We start from the raw sequence: 27258 nt of genomic DNA on the forward strand, positions 1-27258 counted from the left end.
TCAAAGGAATTGCTTTGAGAATCAGAGGGAAAGCAATTTTCCAAGGTTTGTGTCTTTGGACGATTTTTCCTGTTTATATCCTGTCTAAAAATGACTACTTAGTTAGCATATATGCGATTTTTGTGGGCTTTATAAAAATCTTTGCATTCTAACCAAGAAGAGTGAAAAGAACATAATGGAGATAAATAAAATGAATTACTCTTATTAGCATTTTGCATGAGATCTGAGGTAGTTTGGCAGCAAACAAAGATGAAAACAAGCGCACTGAAAATTTCTCAGTTGTGCTATTTCCATATTCGGGACAGCGGGCAAGCGCTGTACGGGAGCTGCCGAGATCACAGCCAACCGGAAGCCAACTTTGGTGGGCGCAGGAGGAAGAGTGCTGCACACCCTGGAATTACCACTGAAATGTGAACAAGAAACTTTCTTAATTATAAATCAGCAGAGCTTCATTTATCTAAGTCTGAATAACAGAATCACTAGAATAGGGCAAGTTCAAACCAAGGCTCCGGCTAAAGAATCTTCCACAGTATCTGCTCAGTTTTAAAATTATTCATGAAACTTCCTCAGTTGTGGCGAACTATTAGCTGTAAAGATGGGGAGCCATCTCTTGCTCTGGCATTTCACTGAAATGTTCTCCTCGCTAAGTGGGCTGGAGTGGGAACCGCCACCCATGAAAGGCCCCACCGATGGGAGAATTCAAGGCTCTCTTCTTCAGGGGCTTTTGGGTTACTAAAAATGTTTCTTAAAGATTTAATTCAAAAAGTCTGCTCTAAGTCATTTGTTTTCCTTTCTGACATGAGAAGAGAAACTAAGATACGTGACTTGTTGTGCTTCTCAACTAATAACTGGCCTGTTCCGCCAGGAGAAGTGAATGCATTTCTCCCTTCCTTGATGAACACTAATTTTTAGCACTGGCGTGGGAAAGGGGACCCGTTTTCAAATCCTAGTGCAGCCTCGTGACCTTAGCCAGCAGCTTAACCACTTTTGGCCTCAGTGTCCTTATCGAAAAAATTAAATGTGTTAGAGGCAATGACGGTGAGGGTCCATTGACTCTAAAGTGCTTTAATGAAATGACCTGAAGAGTTCCAGGAAATGCAGTTATGAGGTGGGTGAAGAGACTCACAAACAGTCTCCTTGAGATGTAGGCACAAAGCCCATTAGAGGGGGAGAAAAATCTCTGAATAAACCAGTTTAAAAGCATCGGGCCAGATTTTGAAGTAGTATTCTATGCAACAAAATTACCTTTCAACCAAAGTTTGAAATATACTTGGATCTTTCATAGGATGGTTTAACTCATAGTTTATTCATTGCTTCCTGGTAAGTTCACAAATGGCTTTGAGAAATTCTTTCATGCATAGAAGCACGATAGAAATGACATATCCTTATGGCTGTGCGACTTTCTGAGAGGATCAAAAGATTGTAGGAAAGAAAAAGGAAGGAATATATTGCGAGAAAAGTGGTCTGACAGCTCAGGTTGCACTTGTTCATATTCACATGCAGTCTGAAGAGAAAATGAATAGAGTCTCAGTCAAATGTTTAGAATATTCAGTTCAAATCATCCATGTATTTGCAAATATTTTAAGGGAAAAAGTAGAAAGAGTCTAAAATAAATGCAAACCAATCAAAGACTGTGCTCTAAAAGGACCTACACTTTCCCAAAAGAACTTGCCATTATCACCCCAGACCTAACAGAAGAATGACAGTCTAGCCAGCTACCTTCTAAAGCAGGGGTGTCAAACTCATTTTCACCGGGGAGCCACATCACGCTCGTGGTTGCCTTCAGAGGGCCGAATGTAATTTTAGGACTGTATAAATGTAACTACTCTTTAACTAGGGGCGAGGACTCGGCACTGCCACCAGGTTCCAGGTGTCTGGCCAGATAAAACACGGTGGAGGGCGGGATTCGGCCCGAGGGCCTTGTGTTTGCTACCTCTGTTCTAGAGGAAACCCAGGACAGGGTTGGGCACACAGGTTATTAATCTGTACACTCCAATAGAATCCATTTGTGGACACTGGAGTTCCATGATCTTCCTTCGTAACTGTTTCCCTGGCAAGTTAACCTTAAACTCATGGAAAACAAACTCAATCAGCTCAAGGCCCATCATTCCTTTTGGGATCTCCCAGTCGCACATCAGCTAAATTTTTCTTTAAAGAGAAGCAATGAGACCTATTACTTTAGGTCTCATTTTTCTCTAGCTGGGATTAATTGCCATGAGTTGTTTTGCTACACTGGACCCCAGGAGCACTCCACTCACTGATGCAGGTCAAGGCATGCAGTGCGGTGGCCCCAGCACAGGCCCCCATGGTCCTGTGCTTCCCCCAGACTAACCACAAGTGCCTGCATCCCAACTGCCAATGGGCTGCCTCTGTCTTCCAGCCAACTGTGGAAAGTCTCTTATTTTTTAAACAGAAGTATTTATTTTTGACAAATGAAAATTATATTTAAGGTATAAAATATGGTTTGATATATGTATGCATTGTGAAATGATTACTGCCACCAAACTAATTAACATATCTATCACCTCTTGTAGTTAGTTACCCTTGTCTGTGTGTGTGTGTGTGGTGAGAACACCTGAGATCTACTCTTGGCAAATTTCCAGTATATGACGCATTATCGACCACAGCCACCATGCTGTACATGAGGTCTCCAGGACTCACTCATCTTATAACTGTAAGTTTGCACCCTTTGGTCACTAACTCATCTTGCTCTTCACTTCCCAGCCTCTGGTAATCACCATTCTATTTTGTTACTATGAGTTTGACTTTTCTTTAAGGGTTCTACATGTGAGTGAGATCCTGTGATGTTTGTCTTTCTGTGTCTGGCTTATCTCACTCAGCATAATGTCCTCCAGGTTCATCCATGTTGTTGAAAATGGCAGGATTTCCTTCTGTTTCAATGCTGAATAACATTCCATTGTGTGTATATGCCATGATTTCTGTAAAATCTTTTAATCAAGTCTCTTTTAGGTGCACTGGTCCCTTTTATCTGGAGCCGTGACTGGAACAACCACCCCATGAAGAAGGCCCACGACAAACGTGGGCTCCGTGGAGCCGTGGCCGAGACGCACTGTGCTCATCAAACACCCCAGGGGCTCCTCTGCCTTCTCCAGCCTGGCCTACCTTCAGGTTGCGAGCCTAGTTCTGGTTCATGGATCGTGAGCAGGAGTGATGTATGTGCCTCCTCCACCACCCCTTCCCTTGCTATGGAGATTTTGGAGCCACGTCTTCTAGGCTTTACTCCAGTGGAAAATAAACCTTGACTGCCTTAAGCCACGGGAATTTAGGATTTTCCTATCAGGGCAACTAACATTATTCATTCTGGTTAATCAGAGCCTAGCATAATATAGCATCCAAATTCACAATGAAAAGGGACTGGTGTTATCTCACAATTGGGAGAGTTATTTGTGCTCTTGATGACCTTGGGCGGGAGGTCCATCTTACAGATGTGGGAACTGAGGCTTGACAGGAAGGAACCCAGCTAGTAAATGGTGGGTGGAACTTTCAACCTAGAGTCCAGTGTCACAGTCTTCGAGTGATTTTTTTTACTAGATCTCTGCTCTCTCAAAGTTTAGTGTGCAGCAGAATCACGCTTATTAAAAATGCAGATATCTGGTCCCCACCCTCAGAAGTTCTGATTCAGAGACTATGTGGGGTCTGAAAAGTGCATTTTTAACAAATTCCCAGGTGCTCCTGATGTCACTGTGCCAGGGGCCACATCGTGGGGGCCACTGCACTGCACCACCTTGCTTCTCACCCCTGAGACCCAGCCTCAGTGTCAAGTGCTACAGATCTTCCTACTTACTGCGAACAGTGGTACTGAGATGTAATAAAAAGCCCACTTAAGTTCAAGATGGAAGAAAATTTCCCATTCCTTCCATGGCTTATCTCTCCCTTGGGCACATTTGCCCACACAAGCCTGAGCCACTGGTCTAGAACTCGCCATCCCACACGGTCCCTACCCAACCGTAGGCACCTGGGAGAGAAATTCTGTTCAACGGAACAGCTAAACCAACAACACAATTTTATCAGCACGTTTGCCTGAAATAGGAAAGTCTTAGATTTTGAAGATGTGTTTCTCTTTGCCACTTAGCTCTAAGATCATTAGCTTAGTTTCCTCACCTACAGAATGGGATTCCCAGCAGCAGCCACCTTGCAGGGCTGTGGTGAAGATTATCAGGTGAGGTGCTGACAGGAGGGCACTTTTGCCAACAGCAAAGGGCCCTAAAGCCTTAGATGTTATGTCAGAGACCGTGACGTTATCTAAGTGGTCATCTCTAAACATAGGGTGGTTTTTCTTTCAATTAGCCAAATATTCTAAAAAACAGGGCCTTTTTTTTCTGTCATATGCTAAGATTAACAACAAAAAGGAATAATTGTTGCAGATTACTCTGATAATGAATAGGAGAAAAATCATAGGAAAACTAAAGTACCCCCTTTATTTATTTCAGGTCAAGAGGAAGCTCTTAAAATGTGGCCAGAGAGTAGCCTGAAGGATTTGCCTATTCACTTAGTCTGTGAATACACCCCCTGGACCCCAGTTCTGAAAAGCTGCTGGAATAATCAACCATTTACAAAAACTATGAAAGAGAAAACAAAATAAGATTCTCTATCTTCCCATGATCAAACTTTTTAAAAAACCTTTGCAAGTTTGAAACACTGAGATCGAGTCTGTTCCTGCTGAGTGAAAAGCAGCTCCCTTGTCCTCCACACTTACTATATCACGGAAAAATGCACAGGCGAGTGGGCCAGCTGCGAGGCACAGACAGAGAGCTCTGGAAGTGCCTGACAAGATGTGGCTTTGTTTCTTGACATCCAGTGTCGGGCTTGCAAGCTGTGACTCCTGCATGTCAGGGCTCAGAAACGCATCTTAGTGACACAGTGTCAAGAGCTCAGTTTTACTACATTTCCAAACAGCTGGAGGCTGGGGTGAGAGGGCACGAGGCTGCAAATGCCCCTGTAAGGCTCTGAGACATGTCTCATGGCTGAGGGTCCCGTGACAAGCATGGCTGGTGCCTCAATGCCCTCTCCTCATGTGGGTTTGAAGTTTTATTCCACCTCCTCTGAAGAGCCTCACTCAAGCCTTCCTGGGACAACTTTCTTGTCTCTCACTTAAAAAACAAACAATAAGTGTGTGACTGTTCTGCACTTTCTGTCAGACAGGGAGTGCTGTGGTCTTGACTCGGCTCAGCACCTTTCAGAAGATGTCGGCATTTCTAAGGGGCTTTTAAAAAGTGTTTTCTATTTTGTGCAGTGTGGCAATGGGAATGTCAAACGATCTGAAAGCAGCTCAGCAACCTGAAGAGCTGATGTGTGTTATGTGAACGCTGCAGGACTCAATAACTACATTCAAGTCATATTTTGCTTGTTCCATCCTTCCATCTCAGCTTGGACACTAGTATCTAATTCTAGTTTTGTTATGGGAGGGCTCAGAATCCACAGAAAAGACCACCAGTCTGAGCCATTCCCATCCAGGCTTTGTGCATGGAGGATGAGTGGGCCCAGGTGCCCTCCTTTCATTTCTCCCATGTCCCCTGTAAGCTGTGAGCCACTCTGATGGTGATGATGATGAGGACGATGAGGGTGAAGAGGGTGCAAGGGCCAGGTCTACTCCAAAGCTTCACTCAGGTCTGTTTTATCCCCTTCTTTCTTTCAAGTGATTCGCAGTGACACATGCCCAGGGTGCACTAAGTCAGTCAAAGTTGAATTGAATTCATAATGCCTTTGATTGTTATTCCTATTTTTAGAAAGTGCTTTTGTAGTAGAAGAAATTACCTAGCTTGGAGAAGTGCCAGCTCTCATCTAGCATTACTCCTTAGATTTTCAGAGGAGATACCATTTGCCACCTTGGAGCGAGACGCTGTGCCCGACTCAGCACCCATTTTCCCAAACCGTAAACAGTGCTGCAGCTACAGTTAGCAGTCAGGATTACTGTATTTATTCCCTGTGCTATGGGCATAAAACTTGACTTCAGTTTTCTCCCTTGAATATTGTATTATGATTTAAAGCAGCACAAAATCCTCTGCCCACGTTATTTTATGCACTGCCTTTAGTGACTGTAGTGTGAACTCATTAGGAACATAAAATACAGATTTAGAATACCCTTTCTGGTATATTATTAATTTCTAAGTAAGAAAGAATGCCGGATTAGGTTTCATGGGATGATCAAGCTATTATTTGCCTGCCTTCCCTCCCTCACTCACCAGCCTCCTGCCGCCAGGAAGGCTGCAGCTTTTCCGGTGATGGCAGTGACAGGCAGTGAGGAGGGGAGAAGAGGAACATTTGGTACCTCCCCAAGGGGGGTCCTACGTCTGACCTATAATATGGTGTTTAATGCTGGCTTTCATGCCTTAAGTATCAATTCAAACTATCAACAATCACAAGTGCTTTAATCCTAAATCCCCCTGATTCCCAGACTTGTGGGCAGTAAGGAAACGAAAGCAGTTACATCTGTTTCAATCAACTTCATGCAACCTAATGTATTCTTCAGCAGTCATTCGTAAACATTCTGAAAACCATCTGACTAAATTCCTGAAACAGAGTGAGTTGGGTCTCAAATTCTTCTCAGGAATATGGTATGTTGCTTTAATGATCAATCCATGTAAATACATTCAAATTAATTTAGATCCCACAAGGTGCTAATTCCAAGTTGCCTCAGATGCACACCTGTACATCCTCACATTCACATTTACCACACACACACAGGAGTTCTGTGTCATCATGCCACCAAAACGTGTAGTGTGCTCACACAGAATTCACACTACACTTAGGAAACACAAGAGCTTTGAGACCAGAGGTTAGAACCAGGGGCCCAGGCTCAGATATGGTCCTTGGGTTGAACGGAGTCCAGAAATACATTCTGCCTGTTCTGTATAATGTTTGCAATTTTTGGAATTCTCATGAAAAAAATCCAGATTTTTCTTCAGGAACTCTGACAAACTGGTCATCCATTTCTACAAAGTAACAGAGCACTGAAGTTGAATAGTCCATTCTGCAGCCCCTACAGAAAGGGATGGACTTTCCCTCTCACCCAGTTCTTAACACTCCCTGTTAACAATCTGCCTGCTTCACGTATGTTCAGCACCTATTTGGTCTTGGAAGACATTTTAGGTTGTAGCCCCCTTTCTAGGTAGACTGATTCTATGCTTCCCCAAATGTTATGAATTGAATTGTGTATCCTCAAATTTATATGTTAAAGTCCTGATCTCCAGTACCTCAGAATATGACCTTATTTGGAGCCAGGATCTTTACAGAAGTAATCAAGTTAAATTAACAGGGTCATTAGGGTGGACCCTAATCCAACATGATTGGCATCCCTACAAGAAGGGGAACACTGTATACAGACACACATGGAGGGAGAAGTGAAGATGAAGGCAGAGATCAGGGTGATGCGTCTACAAGCCAAGGAACACCTAAGATTGCCTGCAAACCCCCAGAAGCAGTTAAGAAGTCGGGGATAGGTTCTCCTTCACAGCCTCAGAAGGAACCAACCCTGCCAACAGCCTGATCTCAGACTTCCAGCCTTCAGAACTGTGAGACAATAATTTTTTTGTTGTAAGCCACTCAGTCTGTGGTACTTTATTATGGCTGCTCTAGAACACTAACACTCCAAGTAGCTCAAATTAAGTATCTTCCTTTGATCATTGGGAAGAATCCTGAGTGAGTGGCTGCAGTCACTGGCTACGTCTCATCTAGAAAAAGGGCAAGGAGGAACATTCCTTCCAAAACCAAGCAGCCAGGCTGCCAAGATCTTCCTCACAGATGTTTCTAATGGTAAGTGGGGACTTATCTCCAGCTCAGGTTGGTGCCGAAAAACTTCTGATCAACCGTGACTGCAAAAAGATGATAACAGTTCACCCCTGAGCAGGTGGGTGATATTTTAGCAGTGAAGAAATATTTTAGGGGAACAAGTGTGTCAGGGATGTAGAAAAATGCCTGAATCCTTATTTACTCCTGAACTTAATTTAGATTACATACTCCTACGTATACACTTCAAGACACCTTCTGTTTTATTTTTCTTATCAGGCTTTTTCTGCCTCTGTCTGATCCAAACACTGCAGAGGGCACTGGAGGGGACTGAGGGAGAAGGCTGGGCTGGCTGGGTCTGAAGAGCCAGCTGTCCCCCAAGAGGAGGCCTAAGTGACTCGCTGTTGAGTAAGGTCGTGTTTCAGGTCACGGTTCAGAGTCTTAGTTCCTTTCTTTTAAAATAAAGTAGTCCTGGTGACTTACAGAATGATTCACTTTCTGAGATGTTCCAGAAATGAAAGCATTATTTATTTTTTCTCTTGCTTTTTATTGTTGACATTATTACAGATGTCTCCATTTCTGACTCCCCACCTCCACCTAGCCCCTAGCCCCCTTCCCTCTGGCCATCACCACACTGTTTGTGTCCATGAGTCATGCATACATGTTCTTTGGCTAATCCCTTCACCTTCTTATATCCAGTAGCCCCCTCCTCCCCTCTGCAGCTGTCAGTGAGGCATCACACTTCTCTTTAGTACCTGAAAACCCCACTAGCAGTGGTCCTGAGCTCCATCCTCTGGGGGATTTCACTTCTTCAGCCAATTGATGTCCCAAGCTGCAAAGTGGAGGAGGGCCCAAAGGGGCTGCTCTGGCTGACCAAGACAGGTCACCCTGTGAGGTCACCCTAACTGTGAACATTCAGAAGCATGGCTCCATGTCTAATTATTTTTAAAAATAGTTTTAAAAAATATTTTATTTATTTATTTTTAGAGAGGGGGAAGGGAGGAAGAGAGGGAGAGAAACATCAATGTGTGCCTGCCTCTCCCACACCCCCTACTGGGGACCCAGGCATGTGCCCTGACTGGAAATCAAACCAGCAACCCTTTCGATCCCAGGCTGGCACTCAACCACTGAGCCACACCAGCCAGGGCTAATTTTTTTAATGATAATTCTTAAGGGGATGGTAAATTGGATTTCAAATAAAATGGAGTCATGTGGATTAACTAGGACTCTGGGGGAATAAAAGTTTTGGTAAATGAAGGGAAGCAGAAGAGGATCTGATAGTTAAGATGGCAGTTAGGCTGACCAGTTACAGGGTTCTGGTTGAAGGGCCCTGAGACAACACACAGAAAGAAAGCAGCTTGGTTTTACATTTAGTGGAGACTCTGCCAGGGAGAGGAATTGTCCTGAGATCTCCGCATTTCCCTGACTAGAGGTTGCTGGAGCTGAACAGACCTGCTCACACAGCTCTAAGCAGGGACCCCCACACCTGTGGATTCTAAGCTTTTTTGAGGATTCCCTCAATGAAAATCTAAGCATGTCCCCCTACATACATCATATCTTTACTTAGAAGTCATATACAAGTACTACTGCACTAATATACCGTGCACACTATAATATGGGGAGAATCAACTTAAAAAGAATGGTATAAAATAAACAGAAGTTCTACTCTTTTCATCCCCCACACGCCCGAGTAGATGGCCTCATTCATCCCTTGGTTCTCTGCACCCATCTGAGTCTGTACAGTGGCCCCTACTTATCTGTGAGGGATACACTTCAAGAGCCCTAGTGGGTGCATGAAACTATGGGTGGTAATGAAACTTGTATGTACTGTGTTTCTTTCCTAGGCATATACACCTATGATAAAATTTAATTTATAAATTAGGCGCAGTAAAAGATTAACGACAATAACTAATAATGAAATGGAACAATTATAATAATATAGTGATAGAAGTTATGTGAAGGTGGTCTCTTTCCCAAAATATCTTATGCTGTGCTCACTTTTCACCTAAAGAAAGTACCTTGTGGCTTCTCTTTGCCATATCGCAATTGCTAAGTAAAATAAGAGCTACTTGGATGCAAGCACCGTGACACCTAGATAGTAGATCTGATGACCAAGACAGCTGCTAACTGCCTAATGGGTGGGAAGTGCATCCAGCGTAGAATGTACTAGCTGAAGGGGTGATTCATGTCCTGGGCAGGAGAGAGCAGGCAGCATGAGATTTTAATGCACTATTGGAGTGGTGTGCAATTTAAAACTTTAAATTGTTTATGTCTGGAATATGCCATTTAGTATTTTCAGACTGTGGTTGACTGCAGATAGCAGAAACCACAGGAAGCAAAACTGTGGATTGGGGAGGAACTACTGTATACAGAGGAGCAGAGTCACACGCACCCAGCTGATCATGCACATGCCTCAAAGGCGGCCCACACTTCTCAAATGGTTGTTGGCTGAAAGAGTTATGATCAAAACATCCAGATGACTTGGTGACTGAGATTTAGGGGGGTCTGCTCAGCAATATCAGTGAGAAAACTTTTCAGAAGAACAATATTTTTGTGTTCTTACATAGAAACTCTTCCTTAGCGCTTGACATCCTTTTACTTAATATTTCTGTTCTCCATTTCCAATGTGGGATTATTCTTGGAGCGATGAAATTTTTTAATGTTATTAAAATTGTCAGGCTAAAATTATGTTTTGTATCTTTCTTACTCCATGAGGACTACAGACTTGACCACATATTTTTCAAAGAATTTAAGATTTCCAGCATGTGTTTGCTACTTCAAATGGCCAAAGAATGCCCCAGCCTTGTAGCTTCAGAAATGCAAACTTTATAATAGATTCCTACATCCTTTTAGTTACTTTGTACCATAATGAAGCTCAGTGTTTTAAAAGATTTTTAAACTATTTTGAGAGAGAGGGATAGGGCAGGAGAGAGGGAAAGAAACATCAATGTGTGGTTGCTTCTTACACGACCCCCACTGGGGACCTGGCTCACAACCCAGGCATGTGCCCTGACTGGGAATTGAAGCAGCGACCCTTTGGTTCGCAGGCCAGCGCTCAATCCACTGAGCCACACCAGCCAAGGCTGAAGCTCAGTTTTTGCACAGAGTGATCAGATGATTTAATCTAATCTCCTTGGTTTAGGTCATGATGGCCCAGGGAGGGCAAATGACTACTTAGGAAGCAGAAGAACCAGAGCTAGAGCCCAGGGTCCTGGTACAGGTAAGTTCTCTCTCCACCACTGTCGCCTCTGGTTCTCAGATTTCCCCTTCGTCTGCTCTGGCTTCAGGATACATGCATAAGCCCCTTGGGTGTGAATCAGTGGCTGCACTTTCTCAAAGGAGACCTTTAGGTGCAGAAGTGGCCTATCCACCCGACTTTCTGAACTCTGTACAACCTTGTCAGCCTGCAACACACTCCTATAGGCCCAGTTCTTATAATCTGGCTAGAGATGCCAAGGGTCTTGACACAAGGAAATAAACTTCCTAGAGGAGAGAGTGCACAGAGACAAAGTGGACTCAGTGCAAGGATGTAGGCAGCTTGACACCTTGAACATGCCCAACATTCTCCTCTGTCATTCTGCCTTTTGCTCCCTAGTCAGTGTGTCTTCTTCTAATGACCAGGGTGACTGGGTTGGGAATGTATGAGTATAATAAGAAAACGTTAGTGGATTTTATGAATTCTAAGCAGCATTAAAGTGCTGTTAGAAGAGAAAGGGTTGGTTGGGAAAGGGATGATTTGTAAGGATAAGGCTTCAAAGGCAGAACACTTTTTGCAGTGCATGGATGCTCTATGTCTCTTCCTACCTCTGAGTTTTGTCACCACCACTACCAGACAGTCATGGTTGAGGTGTGTGAATATGGATTCACGCAGGAGAAGCTGGCAGCTGCCTCTCTTTTTGGGAGTATGTTCTGGGACAACAATGGCCTTTTTGTCAGTTACCTCTGGGTGGAATGGCTCTACACTGCGCAAGCTGAACGGCTAGCCACATACGTCTGCACCAGACCCACGTATCTACTTTCTATATCTCCCATCCTTCTCTCTCTCCACAGAAGATGGCAACTTGGGCAGCCAGATGTGCTGGCATCTCACATCTGCAGAAAAGCCTTCCATTTACACACACACCTGGGGCTAGGCTTGTACTATAGCAAAGCTGGGGAAATGAGAAGTGAAGGCAGAGAAATGCAATAAAGGATGCTCATACTCAGATGGTGGAACTGAACTTTGTCTGAGAAGAGGGGCTGAGATCAAGGAACTGCTCCTTATCTCTTTCCTAGACTCCCCCTAACCCCCTAAAACAGCTTTATTTATATTATGTATAAAACGAACAGCTTCAGGAATCATCCCAGAACTATATCCACCCGCTCAACCCACCCCCAGAGAGAAGACTTGGCTATCTGCAGCCTAGAAGAGGAGACCTGGGGAGCCCAGGATCATAATCTACAAGCACCCTAAAGCATGCATGTTAGAGGCATGAGGCTTTGAATAGGTACAGGAAAAAAGAGAACAAGATGCATAGGTGGGAGTTGCATGGACACAGAGTTCAGTTCAATAGAAGGAAGAATCAGGCTCTCCCTCAATGGGACAGGCTCTCCAGAGTGCTGTGAGTAGCTATCACTGAGGCATTCATTAAGAGAGATCTGGATGACCAAAGTGTGGATGTGTACCATACTTGCTGACAGATGGGGAAGCGGGGGGCAGGGGGAGTAGGTAGTTAGATATTTTCATTCCGCGATTCTCAAGACGGCGCAATGCAAGGAGAAATCATTCACCAGTGTTAATTATTTTACGCAGTAAGATTAAAACAACATATTCCAGGAGGAAACCAAGTCAATTATGAGAAACAAGCTGTCCTTAAGAAACAAAATAGATCAGGTGGGAGGGTGGGATCCCAGTGTCCCGCTGCATGGCACCTGAGCCTCCACAACCTCTGTAGGTACCAGTGTCCTGCTGGTACTTGTGTAGATGATAAGGAAAGCTAATGGGGTGAGGAGGCTGTTGGGAGAAGAAAATGAAATAATAACAGGTAGCTGAATGTTTGCTATGGGCTAGGGACTGTTTTAACAGCTTTACTTACATTATTTAATTCCTGCAACTGCACATTTTACAAGTACAGAAACATGGGCAAAGAGAATAAGAGAGTTACTCACGGCTATACAGCTAGGGAGAGGGAGAGTAGGATGAAACCTGGGAGATGTCTACACATTGCACCCAAACACTTAGCACAGTGCCTGGGACAAGGTGGGGGCTCATGTAATGACTGTTATTATAGAGAGTTGGAGCAATATAATAGCCAAGGGGGGGCCCTCTGGATAACTAAAGTTGTGTATGCCTGGTGTTGTTATCTGTAAAGAGGGCATGAAACGGCCATTCCTTAGGAAGCCTCAAACATTGAGTGATTTAATGCATGTGAAATGTTTAGAAAAATGCCGGGCAAATAACAAGCGCTCCACTAATGTAAGGTAATATCGTACAAACATGTTCTAGATTACAAACACACACAGGTATGCAGTGTAGTAATATAGCAAACCCGATGCCTATGTCTGTGATGTCCATACAAAAAGGGCAATCACTCAGAAGAGTGACAGTTTAGTGATGAGGTATCATTAACAGCCGCTGACGTCTTCTGGTTGTACAGTATAGAAGAAAAGGTGTTTATTTGATTGCTTGGTGCTTAACCAAACCACAACTCCTATGTACAGAGACCCTTAATTCTACTAGATAGTGGTGATCTTTTACAGGTGGTTCTTGTCCTGCAAAACTGCCTCTCAGCTTCTCCCTGAACCTCAAATCAAATGAAATTTCCCAGGTTTGAATGGGTGAAGGAGAGGGCACTAGAGAAGCTAACCTGGAGAAGAAATGGAATGTTTTGCATGGACTTTTTCTGCAGTAAGCTCTTCAACAGACCCCCAGAACTGAGCTGGGGACAGAGACTGAAGTCTTCTACCAAATATCTGCAGGCCTGGTGGTTCTGCTGTCCTACCTGGTGAGCTTGCTGCCAATCTGCTGCCTCAGCTCCAGTCTTTCTTCATCTGTCTGCCTGGGAAGGATGTTCTTTTCTTCCAGCTCTCGCTTGGAGGGCCTGTTGCTGAGTTTGATGGCTAAGGAGTCCTTCCTGCACACCTTCATGGCCAGGGAGCCTGCAGGAGGGAGAAACAAGTTAATAATGCTGGCACACACATGTGTGGGCCACAAGGTGAAAGGCAGGAAGACAATGGAGTTAACACCTGAGGGTGGTCAAGGCCCCAAAGGGCGCTTCCATAGAGTTCCTGGTGAACATGTTCCACACGCCACACAATGTGTTGAGCATGTGAGGAGCACATGGGGAGCCTATGACTAGGTCTTTGCTCTTCAGGAACTTCCAGTGTGCAGGCAACATCATAAAGGAGGGCAGGACAGACTGGAGTGAAGAGAATGCAAAGCAGGGAGAAAGGACAGAGGCCTTCAGTAACTGTGGGCAGCATCACAGAGCAGGAGGGGCTGGTGCCCGCAGGACAAATAGGATGCGTGCAGGCAGCAGGTGGGTGGGCATCTGCTTGTGGCAGATAAGCCCAGTAATCACAGGAGACAAAAGAGACCAGTGACTGTGGAGCAAGGGGGGCTGTGAAGGAAAGTAAGGCTGGGCAGACAAAGTGGGGTCCGTTCGGGGTGGGAGTGAATCCATTAAAACAGGCCATATTTTGGGACCGTTTTTTCTTTTCAGTGTAAAAGGTTCTGAGCAGCCAGCCAGGGCAGGGCTTCCCTTCCTTCTGCCTGGAATAAATCAGTGGTTCTCAACCAGGGGTGATCTTGTTCCCTGAAGAGATACTTGGAAAAGTTTAGAGACATTTTTGGTTGTAAAAACTGGGGTGTGGGGGGAGGGTGCCCCTGGTATCTAGTGGGCAGGGGCCAGGGATGCTATTAAACACCCTGCAGTGCACAGGACTGCCCCACCACAAGGACGTGTCTGGTCCGAACTGTCACCCATGTTGAGGGTGAGCAACGCTGGTCTAAAACCTTCAGTCTCCGGGCAGGAAAACAGTGCTCAGTGGCTGAGCAGCAGCTCCTCCCACTCATGGATTGTTTGGGCTGCCCCGCTCTGGTCCTTTCCTCGACATTTCATTGCTCACCAGGGCTCTCACCAAGCAGGAGAATGAGACTGGGAAGCAGCAAGTTTGGGAGATCCCTCTGAATTTATGTAGTACTACTGTTTTTTCTTTCTCCCCTGGTATCAGAACATGGGCTTTGCCATGAGACGTAGCTGGCATCAAACCCTAGCATTGCCACTTGGCAGATGTGAGGCTCCAGGCAGGTCACTAACCTCTCTTTTCCTTCCCTTCTCTGTAAAGTGGGGCACAAGTGTCGATGCCACTGGGTGTTGTAAGGTGTAGGTCACAGAATAAAAATCTTAGTGTGTGACCAGATGCAGTATACATTCAGTGAAAAGCTGCTATAATATAAATTTATTGAAGAAGTTAAGCAAATATCAGTCTCTAATCACTTAACTATGATGCGTTTATCATTTATAGCCAGAAGGACAGATTTTGAACTTTGCTTCCTTCATCTCTTTTCTCTTGGCACATTTGAAGGCCTTAAATAAGAAATTTAAATTCAGGCCTTCTAATTCAGGCCTAGTTATTGAAGTCTGCTTAGAATTAATTTGCCGCACACACAATGGTGGGTATATCTGAGTATTATGTAGACTGGAATTGAAGGTTAGGGTCCCCACGTCTTTTTTGAGGGAGAGGCTGCTGCCCAAGGGAAACAATCAAAGAAAGGAAGAGCCATCTAAGAAGTAGCAGGTGGCAGCATGACATAATTTGTAGATTTATGAGGCTATTTAGAGGACACCTACACTTCCATTTTACTGATGAAAAAACTGAAGCCCTGAGAGGTTAATTGAGCTGCCCTGTGACCCAGGGCCAGATGACACCAGGCCCCGAATTAGAACCAGAGTGCAGGGCAGCTCAGCAGGGCTCTTTCGGTAAGCCCCCCACCCCAGCTGAAGAGTCAGGTGCACGCACTGGTATACAATGAGCTGTCATCGTCCTCTTCATCCTCTTCTTCCTCCTCTTCTCTTGTGTAGAGACAAGAAGAGTCTTCATAGTCTGATTCATGAGGCACATTTTCTTTATTGTCATCACATTCAATCACAACAGTTGGCACTTGTCTTATTTCTGGAAGGCCCAGAGTTCCTGCTTTTGTGATACTGTCACCGGAGTGCAAACCAGAGCTGTGGTACGAAGTGGAACAGGGGACTCGCTGCTCAGAGCTGTTTAAAGAGAAGGAGGAAGGGAGACATTCATTCTGGCTAGTCACATAAATGCATCGGAACCTTTTCAAAACTCAGTTGTCCAGTCCTAAGAGACAAAGGGTCTCCAGGGCAATTGAGTCTCATTTCGTATCTTACAGCTAAACATCTGAAGGACAGCAGAATTTTCTGGTAGTGGCATAGCCCAGGGAGGAGGAATTCTAACCCCTGTGGAGGGATGGTGGTGGTGCTAGCACAGCAGTGGGAATGAGCTCAATACACTGAACTGTATACTTCAAAGAGTTAGAATCATAATTTTTTTGTCCTGTGTATTTAAAATTAAAAAATAAAAACACAAAATTGAAAAGACTTCATTCCATAGGTTCTTCCGGTTAAGATCCATGCCTCTAAGTGTCAGAGGAAAGCTCCTTTGCCACCCACCGGTCTCACAGGAGGAATAAAAGGATTACTTTGATGGAGAAGCTAGAGATCCAGAAAGATATAGTGCATGAGGTGCTAGCTTTCAAAGCCATGCAGTGTGATCGGGATGGGCTGAGTGAGGGACAGACTGTTTTCAGTATGGGCACGGTGATCAGGGAGGGAAGTCGTGGGACCACAGGGCTGGTGACCCATTCAGGAACATCAGGGTGGGCGCAGTCAAGGATGACTTAGAGAGGGTTCTCTCCCCGGGAGGGTGTCAGATGCTCAGCAGCCACAAGGTAATGATAGTCTGGGTTTTTTTTTTTTTGTGGGTCAACTTTCCAGGAAGCAATGATGATGATATTCTTGGTCTTTTCCCTTTTAAATTGAGCCAACTCTGATAAAATGTGTTTTTTAATTAAAAATGATTTGCTTCATAAATAGAAGCCATATATGTTCATTGTAGGAAGTTAGGAAATGCATAACATCAAAACTAAAGAAAATAAAGTAGTTATTTTCTTAATAGAGTCTACCTGGGCTCCCAGAGAAATTTAGAATCCTTTTTATGACAGGCTCTGAATGAAGCTCAGGAAGAATCATGGGCCAGAAACACATAATTAAAGTTTCTAATTCATTTTCAGGTTAACTGGGAGAAGAATTTGTATCTTTCATTTAGGGCAACAATGTCAGACTCATTTTCACCGGGGGCCACATCAGCCTTGTGATTGCCTTTAAAGGGCTGAAATAATTTTAGGACTGTACAAATGTAACTACTCCTTAATTGTTAAGGAGTTGAAATTCCATTTGGCCCTTTGAGGGCAACTTCAAGGCTGGTGTGGCCCCCCCAGTGAGAATGAGTTTGACACCTCTGATTTAGGGAATTTCTCAACATAGAAAACTCAACGCAGTTCCCTCCCAAAAGCATTAGACAGTCATAAAATAATGGAGTGTGAAGTTATATTTACGATATATCGTTAAATTTACCTTAAAATATTTTATACAAAAGAAAAGTCTTAACCATGACATATGAATGCATGCTAGTCTCCTTGGAAACTTTCAATTATGCGTTGAATTATTGCTATGTCTAATTTCAATTCAATTAACTTTCTCCCTTCCATTGTTTCCAAAGGGCTATTTTGCTCTTTGCATTTTTCACATAACTCCTCAGTGACACAAATGGAAAATCTAGTTAACACATTTGAGCTCTGATGTTCAAGGCAATGAATTAAATCAGCTTAAAAAAATCCCCTTTAACAACTAAGATTAAATCACGTATTTACAAAAATGCAGCATCTTTTTAGACACTAGCAGCTGAAGGGATCCATTTCCTACCTAGTTTAATACAGACGGTAATGAGAGGACAGTGGAGTACAAGAGAGAGGGTCTCTGGGTGAGCAATGTAATAGCCGGCTGCAAGGGGAATGACTGGGGGGATCAGTGCCCCACCTCACAAGACGCCCCTTCCTTCAGGCAACAACGTGCACTCTGTTCCAATGCTGCTGGTGATTCCACACTGGGTATTAAGGGAAGTAGACAGAAGAGGCAAAAATCCCATTCCATGGCTCATGTTTGCCCCACCCCTGCCTTCTTCCTCTCTGTAATCCATAGATTAGCTAACAAGGGTTCCTACAAAGGCACAGAGCTGGGACTATTAGATGGCAAGGGATGAAAAGCAGATGATGGACATTCATGTTTGGTGGGGAAAAAAATGGAAAACCAGAAGGTATTAGTTCCTTAAGGTAGATGGCTCCAAATTGCCTTGAGAGGAAAGAAGAAGAAATATTATGCAAAGGGAGGTAAACTTGGCCTTACAGGCAGCCTGTGATAAACAGGAGACTGTGGTTTCTCTTCCCTCAAAGACACATGGGAAGTGTGAGACTTTGAAGAGAATGGGATTATAGGGCAGGTCCCCCCAACCCCCCACTGGTTACGCAGGTACTAGGTATCATGCTACCTACTTGTCTTGTAAAATAGGGACCAGTCACGGACATCTGGAGCGGTGACTGCCTGTTGGGAGCTCTGTAGAAAGAGCTGGAGACCTCGCCTGGCCAATAAGGTCATCTTCCTGAAGTGTGACTGCAGCATGTGACAGAATGTCTAATATCCCATAAGGATGGAAAAGGTGTTTTCCAGGAGGCTAGGTGAATCTACCAAAAGGGTTTTAAAATGCTCTGTCAATAAATATCCCTTGTCTGCCAAAACTCTGAGAAGAAGGAAGAAAAACACACAGATGATCCATGTATCTGGTAAGTCTGGAGCAGCACACGAGGCCAAGAAAAGACAAGAGTGAAGAAGGAGGCCGGGAAGTTTATTAAGTGACCTCAGTCTGAGGAGGTAGCATACAAATTCAAGTCCAAATTTTGTTATTTACTATTGGTCAAATTATTATTATTATTTTATTATTTAATGTCTCTGAGCCTCAGCTTCCTCAGCTGCAGCACTGGGTGAGCTGCACCTGTTAGTAGGGCAGGTGTCCCACTGGCCATGCCCTTATGTGAGACCCTCACTTGTTATCTGTGGAAACGGCCCCCAGGCACTCCCCACTTCACTCTCCTTTCCACACTGTTGTCAGAGCCACTTTCTAAAACTCAGATCTAGCCTCACCCGTTAGCACTCTGCCTGTCCCGTCTACAACACCAGTGCTCCAAGAGTGACTTAAGTGGAAAAGTCAGTTAATGCAACATGAGCTGTACTATTTCAAGGCAAAGAACTAAATCAACCTAAGTGTGGCACCTTATTCCATTTGGCCTCCACCCCTGGTGGCTGTGGGCAGGAAGGGGAACGCCCAGCTGAGTATCAGTCTCAGGAATGCTGGCTTTATAGTACAGAGTTGTCACTTAGAATATGTGCTCCATGTGAAAGGTCTCACTGCTGAAGAAAAGTGAAAACCTAGAAGAGGTCATTTAAACCCAGCATGACATGCAATGCCTTGCACAATTTGACCCATAAATTATATGGGGACAGAACCCAGCCCTCATCCCCATATAATTCACCTCCTGGTCACACGCAACAGTGCATTGCACACACTTGGCCTGGAACATGCTCCCATCCCACCCTGGCCTTAATTTCTGCTTATCTTTCAATAATTGTCTCAAGCCACATGGTGCCTAAGTTCTTAGGAGATTCCTCAACAGTAATATATAATTGTGAACATCTGTTGGCTTACTATCTCCCCTTCCCCAGCTAAGCTGTAGGTGCCTCGAGGACAGGGACCATGTCTAATTCACATTTGTGGCAGGTGCCTAGTGCCACATCTGACACTAAGTGGACAGCCAGCAATTGTTTGTTGTTTTTGCTGAATGAAAGAAATATGGGCTGGGATCCCTGATACATAGGTGCATGTGTAAGTGGCTGACAAACCGTATTTACAGGGTATTAATTAAGAGATATGTTTTTCATTTTCAGAAAGGCATCTGGTGGTGTACTGCAAGGCTGTGGGCGCCCCTGATGTGGTTGCCACATTTATCGATGGCGTAATAATGGAAAGGGCATCTTTATCAAATAGGTGGAGGATAGAGGTAGAGAAGGAAAGGAGGGTGTGGGCAAAGTGAACATTTACTGAGTGCGTCACCCACTGTTCTAGGAACTTTCACATCCAGTGTCTCATTTCATCTTTATAAAAGCAGGAGAGGTGTCATACTCATTTTAATAAGCAGGAAATAGAGGTTCTGAGAAGGTAATAAATCAGCCCATGAGGACACTGGTAGTAAAGAAAGGACCAAATATAAACCCACTATATCCAAAAACTGAGTTATGATACTTGTAACATTGTGAACTTTCATTAAACACATGTCCCACTAATTGTACATGTGTGAGGTGCGGAGAACATCATGTCTTCTCAACAGCACATGTACAAAGTAGGCATTGTTACTTTATAACTATTTGAAATCTTGCTAACCAGGGTAAGTGATAGTGTTCTATCGGGCCATGGTCAGGCCATGCCTGGGGCGCTAAGTGTAAAGGATTCACCTTAGACACGGGATTGTGATGGTCGGGATGCTGAGAGGAGTCATCTGCTCACCTACGGTCATGGTTAGTGGCTTTTGCACCAAAATGGCAGAATTGAGTGCTTGCAACAGAGCCTCAAATAATTATCTGGATGTTTACAGAAAGATTTTTGACCCTTGGTCTAAACCAGTATTCCTAAACCTTGTTCATATCCACACTACTTAGTTTACTTTTGTCTGTGCCATATTTGAAGTCCATTTACACTATTATTTACCATATTTTGCTATGTGTAATGTGCTTCTGTGTATAACATGCACCCATGTTTTTGGTCTAGATGTTCAGGAAAAAAAATCTTTTGTTTTAATTAATTAATTAACTAACATATATTTAGAAACAAAAACAATTATTGTATTCTAGGGTATTATTTTGCATAGGATACTGTTATTGCTTTCCAGAGTTATGCTTTTAATACATAAGCATAAATAAAAGAATTAAAAACTTTTATACAGATACAGAACTAGTACTACCCATGTATAATATGCATCCTTACTTTTCCCTCAAAAATTTGGGCAAAAAAAGTGTGCATTATATATGACAAAATATGGTCCTTTGTATTTTTAAATCAACAACTTAAAAAAACTCATTAATTTAGTTTCCTCTTAAGCCATAATATCGTTGTAATGATAGGTTTCATGGCTAATTATGTGTTTATATAACACATTAAAATAAATATGGCTATTAAAACTTTTATAGAAGGTTGTCCTAAACTTGCCTTATGTACCACCACTGTGCGTATATCACATCCGGGTTAAATGACGGCTCGGCTCCTCTCAACTGCAGCATGACTGGCATTTTGTCCTAGACAACTCCTTGTGATGGGGGCTGCCCTGTGCATTGCAGGATGTTTGCAGCTCTCCTGGTCTCTAACCACCAGATGCTAGTAGCGTCTGCTCTCCTTGTAACAACCCAAAATATCACCAGGCATGGCCAGATGTCTTTTGGGGAAGGGACCTGCCCAGTGGGAACCACAGGCCTAGAGTCTTCACAACGGCTTTGCCCCATGCTGCACTCTGAGGGCTGTCCCACGTGAGCCCTTCAGCCCTACGCCCAGGAATCCGCAGTGTCCGTGGAGTGACGAAGAACCATCCAGATCCTGTCTCCTAAGTCTCTCACTCCTGGGTCTCAGGCTGTCACTCTGGGGGCTGTACCAACAATGTGATGCTATTAGAGTTTCATTAAGTTATTTGCAGCCCTCCTAAGTCCCCGAGCAGTTACCCCATTAAGGCAGGAGCTCCGAGCTGACTCCTGCGTGAAACAGCTTTTCTCATTACCTTGCCCAGATCAGTGACTTACAAAATGACACTCTAGTGGCCCGAAAGAGACCACATCTTCCAGAGCACCTGTCAACCTCCCCAAGGAAAGGCTGACTCATGTAATCAGATCTATTCTAGACCATTCACGTCAAAATTCTTTGAAGTTAAGCTTTTACTTTGCTTGGAATTCAAGTGGATCTCATCGCATGTGGGTTGTGTTCTGTTCCTCTCCCTGGTGGCTGAGCAGGAACTAAAACAGAGGTAAACATAAAGCCCCTCATCCTAACCTATGTGGAGCCTTCCTTAACTCGTATGGACTACTACTGTACATAATGATGACAAAAGTTAACATTTTAAAATGCTCACACTGTGCCCTATATGAATTCACTTAGGTCTTATACCTACCCCATGAGATGGGGGTATATACTGTGATTCCCCCCGTTTTAGAGAGGAAAAATGAGGCACGTGACCAAAGTCCCAGCTGGAGGGACGCAGGCATCACCGACTGCGGGCAGCAGTGTTACACAACCCACTCTCTCACGGATGCCACCACACCACCTGCGCAGAAGCAGCAGCCCTGCAATGGCTCCGGACCTTACTCTTCTTCCAGAACCTTCTTTTCTCCCCCCACCCCACCACTCAGCCCATTCTTTACTACTACTGTCAAACAGGTCTGATCCTACAGTTCTCCCAGTTAAGACCTTAGAAGGGTCTCACTGTAAATGATAAATTCCACCCTCTTTGGCAGGGAGTAGGGGGTACCTTACGATCTGACCCTCAGGACACTCAGTCCCATCTGTCACCCCTCTTTACTGCACGCCCAGTGTCTCCGCCACAGCGGGCCACCTGCCACGTCCCAAGCACATTGTGGACTTTCCTGCCTCCTCCCTCTGCATGGCTCCACCTCAGAACTATCCCCTCAGAGTGTGGCTACTGAGGCATGCTACTCGCACTTGAGGGAGAGTTCAAATGCCATTTCTTTTGAACAGCGTTTCCTAACTTTTCCAAGAGAAATCAGCTCCTCCCCTGTGTTCCCACAGTTGGGTTCTCACCTCTGTCGCGGCACCGGTCACATTATGTTGTAATTTCATGTCTAAGCATTTACCCTTTGCCCCCGTTGACTGTAAATCTTTCAAAGACGGAGGCTGATTATCCATTTCCTTCACATCCAACTCCCATTTTGGGCATGTTTTTGGAACTGATGTATTTGGATTGAAGTCTCTTGGAACCAGAGAAGGCCATGTTACACTTCTCATCATTGAATTCACTAAAACAATGATCCCTGATCCTTATGGTCTTGCTGTTGCAGGGGAAGTATCCTTGTGAAAGAATAATTAGGGTTTTAGATATAGTGATCCAGAGTTTTTTCCTAAGAAGATAATCCAAAGAGATAAAGCACAGAGGTCTATGCAAGGAAGAATGGCACGGTGCCCAGGTGCCCTCCGTGCCAGGATGGTCTCCGTGAGCACAGATGGAGCAGAGAGAGCTTAAGGGCGTCCGTGTTCCAGTTCTGCACTCACGGGCTGTCGGGCCACTTGAGTTAGGACTGTCCAGAGTTAGGTTGTTTTGTAAGGTGCAGTAGAAAAGGACCCTAAACTTTCTTCTTATATGCTATTTTATAATGAATTTAAATAAATATCAAAGACCCCAGATTATTCTACAGGGAGAAAAATGGGATTCTGTCCCCCATCTAGGTAGCTCCAAATGATATAATTTTTCCTGACAGATATTACAGGGATGAGCATGCAAAAACCCAAGAGCATTCGTGACATTCACAAGATGCTGGGCAGCCGCACCGGGCTGGAATATGTCCATTCTATTCCCTCTGCCGGGGGCTGACCGCTCAGGAGGCAGGAGCAGGGCAGCCTTCGGATTCGCTGCAGTAGCTAACACACATCGTCCTTGGTGGGACCTGTAAAAGTGCTTTGTAAATGCTCATGACCTCATTTAATCTCACAAAAACTTGCGAAGCTAGGAAGGGTGTTGTTATTACCTTGATTTTATGACGAGAACACTAAGTTTTTGAGAACATAAGTGAAGCGATTACAGCAAGCATGTGGCCTTGGGTCTTCTCACTGCAAGGGCCTGTGGTCCTCCCATTAACCATGCTGTTGCCTCCCAGAGGACCCTCACTACATTTTTTTGTCTATGTATATGCTCACTATGAAGTGCAATTTGCACCAAAAATTCAGAAAACATGGAATATAATAATTATCTGTATAATGAAAATCAAAGATAATAGATGTTCACAGAACCCAACTATTCATTTAGTGTGAATTTTGCTTTGAAGAGCCACAGGGTTAGAGGCTCTTATGGAACACAGAGGCAGGTCTGAACTCTAGGTTTGAGCTGTACAATATTTTTGGTGTGAGTGGCACATGGCTGGGTGAGCGGGTGAGCAGGTGTGCAGAGAGAATACGATACGAGAGAGGCGAGAATAGTCACCGAGCTGGATACCCCAGCCTTGGATAATGCAGTGCTGTCAGGGAGAAGGAGGAAGGCATGGGTTTACTGTGGCAACGTTAATGATGCATTTCCTTGAGGACAGAAAGGCATCACCATCATCTCCTCCCAGTCCCCCGCTTTACCTTTCTGCAGATCCCTGTCCCCACTTTGCAAAATGTAACATTGTAATTGGCTTTTCAGGCCTCTCCCCCTAAAAGGAAAGCTCATGAGAATGCAGACTTTATTGTGTCCTTGCTGTCTCCCCAGAGGATATAAGGGCCTGCCTGAATGTCTTCCTTCATGAAAAAGATGAAAGAATAAACACTTGTTTACCTAAAACAGGAGGCCTGCTACTTACAACAAATACACTAAAAACAGAAGCATTCAGAAAGTTTGAGAGCAAAATTGTTGTCTTAGACTGATAAAAAAGCAAGCATTTCAAACTCTCTTCTTCATCATGCCCCTATGACCCATCAGGGAGGTGAAAAACATTCTTCTCTCTTCTCTTTCTGTCTCTATCATGAATAACATTTAATGAGTCTTCTGTTTGGAAAGTTCAACTCTGTCCTTTGCCTGTACTAAACCAAGTAGGACACATGCACATTGAGAATATACTTCTCAGATTCCCAATCTACTTTCCCCATTTTCCTATTTAAATGGTCACATTTTTTAGAAATCTCTAAATTTTAAAAATTAAGAGACTGCCTTACCTTTCCTGTTTATTACCAGTGAGGGAAAGGCAGCTTGTTTTTTAATAATTCATAACGGATGAATGCCAAGACATCACAGCATTTCAGGGCCAGGACAACCGTCGGTCCCTTTTCAAGATTCATTACCACGTGGTAATGGGCAGGCCGCCACGTGCATGGCAGAGCATGTGACTCAACATGGGTGGGGACTACAGGTTATCAAACACCTTTGATACTCTTATAGAAAACCTAGGGCAGGTTTTCAAATTAAAAATCACTGTGTATTTCAAATCCTTAGTCTTCACTGAAAATACCTGAAAACCATTTCACTATCATTTCTAAAGAAAAATGTATGATAAAGCAATGTTGCTTTCTAGCATCTGATTTCAATTGCAACAATTATGAAAATGAAAAAAAGACATTAATCTCCTCAAAGGACATATAAAGCTTATTATCTACAAATATGACGATGGAAATGAAGTTAAACTTCAGGAGGACCAGCTTTTGCAATTTAGTTGGCACGAGTTACCAAGAGAGTTTTCAGAGGGGACAGGGAACAGTCAGCTGTTTTCTTCTTAGAGACCAAAAATGCGCGAGGAATTATGTTACAAATTGCAGTGCTGGAGGATGAAAAATGACAGAAATAACCACTGAAAGCCAAGAAATAATCAGCTCCATTTCAGGAAAACAGGCACACATCGTGCGTTTCATCATGGCCGAGGATTGGCCTCCCGAGATGAGAAACTCTAACTTAGAGCTTTTGCTTTTTGCCGCACTTAGTGAGCAGAAACCGTGACCTTCTTTATACCAACCCACATTTCTGAAACACTGTCCGGGCTGGGGATGTGATGAATGAACCAATAAAACATGCAGAGTCTGACCAGCAGCCCACCACCCCTGCGTTCTCCATTTCTGATGGAGGGACCATCCAGTGGTGGCTCTTTCATAAGACTTCATACCTAGACACCAGCCAACATCCTAGGTCATACTTGGTTGGACGGTGGTGCCAGGAGGGCAGAGGGTGGAGTGAGGAGGCCTATGTTTGAGTCCCAGCTGGGCCATTCACTAGCTGTGCATCTTGGTCTTCAGTTCCTTATCAGCTAAATGGAGAAACCTATTGGGTCACCTCATAGGTTGCTGCGAGATCAATGGTGCTTTGTGAACGTCAGTGCTGGTGGCTGCTGTTCTAGCTAGGGGTATATTTGAACACTGGCAATTATCTAAATCCAGTCATTATGGATATTATTTGTTGATATATTAAAACATTTCCTTTAGCATTTTTATTTTTCTAAGATATTTATTTATTTATTTTTAGACAGGGGTAGGGAAGGAGAAAGAGAAGGAGAGAAACGTCAATGTGTGGTTGCCTCTTGCACACCACCTACTGGGGACCTAGCCTGCAACCCAGGCATGTGCCCTGAACTGGGAATTGAACCTGTGACCCTTTGGTTTGCAGGCTGGCACTCAATCCACTGAGCCACACCAACCAGGGCTAGTGTTTTTATATTTTTGGGCTGCAAAATCTTTCTTGATGATGGTTTGCAAGATCAAAGATTCAACATTCATGTATTAGGCCAGAGTTTCTATTAATGTACACATAAGAATTCAGGTACAGATTCTCTCTCTTGAAAATACACTTCCTTTTTTAATCTTCTTAAGACTTCAGAAGATGTTAATGGTTTGTACAGTCTCATTTTAACCTTCCTCTAACCAGTCTGCTCACCAACCTTGCAGGGTAAATGTTTCTTGCTCACAGCAACAATAAATACCTTGCACTGAAATCTGATCATGCCCCTGGGAATAGCAGTTAAACTGTAAAACAATAACTATAGGCAGTCACTTACAGATGATAAGTACATGCTTTCAAATCAAAGAACTGACCTAAAGTAAGAGGTTGATAAAACTCTGACCTCAAAGGGTCAGGGACAAATGTCTACCCGGGACTGCATAAGATTTTAAAGAGATGGTCATCAACATAAGAGAAAGGAATCTTTCTTTGGAGACGCATTTCACTTAAACGTGTTTGCCATTTGTATGATGATGAACAAAATTCTGAACTTCTGCAACTGTGCTAGTTTGCAGACATAACACTTTGGTGTTCAGAGTTTGATTCTTGCTAGGGCACCAATGCACCTCTGCTCATAATCCTGAAGTGCTCTTTTATTTGCAGGTGGAAACATTATTGTTTCTACCTGCCAATGAAGTTTGCAGATTGTGAAGGCTAAAAGAAACCCTGGGGGTCATCTGTTGTAGTTCAGAACCAAGAATCAGTCTTCAGAATTTCCTGTGACCCTTGAAGTAACATGAAGTAACTGTTACCATGACATGTATTTATATTAGAACAATGAATGGTTTGTGCTCTTTGAAAGCCCTAAAATAATTATTGAATAATAGAATTTTAGAGGTTGAAGGGATTTGGGCAGCTACTGATTTCAATTTTTTCTGTCCACTTCTGAAATTATTACATTT

The 27258-nt window shown here is 43.8% G+C and overlaps 1 protein-coding gene across 6 annotated transcripts in view; it reads right to left on the reverse strand.

The window, feature by feature from the left end:
- PHACTR1 (phosphatase and actin regulator 1) overlaps window positions 1–27258 on the reverse strand; it is a 297087-nt gene that overhangs the window by 37407 nt on the left and 232422 nt on the right. For all 6 annotated transcript variants that reach the window (XM_036026498.1, XM_036026497.1, XM_036026496.1 and 3 more), the window contains 2 exons: window positions 15748–15995; window positions 13728–13884 (listed from right to left, as the gene is read on the reverse strand). In XM_036026498.1, coding sequence (XP_035882391.1) covers window positions 13728–13884; window positions 15748–15995 — 405 coding nt within the window. The remainder of the gene's footprint in view (window positions 1–13727; window positions 13885–15747; window positions 15996–27258) is intronic.

This window comes from Phyllostomus discolor, chromosome 5 (assembly GCF_004126475.2).
Source record: "Phyllostomus discolor isolate MPI-MPIP mPhyDis1 chromosome 5, mPhyDis1.pri.v3, whole genome shotgun sequence".
Classification (NCBI taxonomy): Eukaryota; Metazoa; Chordata; class Mammalia; order Chiroptera; family Phyllostomidae; genus Phyllostomus; species Phyllostomus discolor.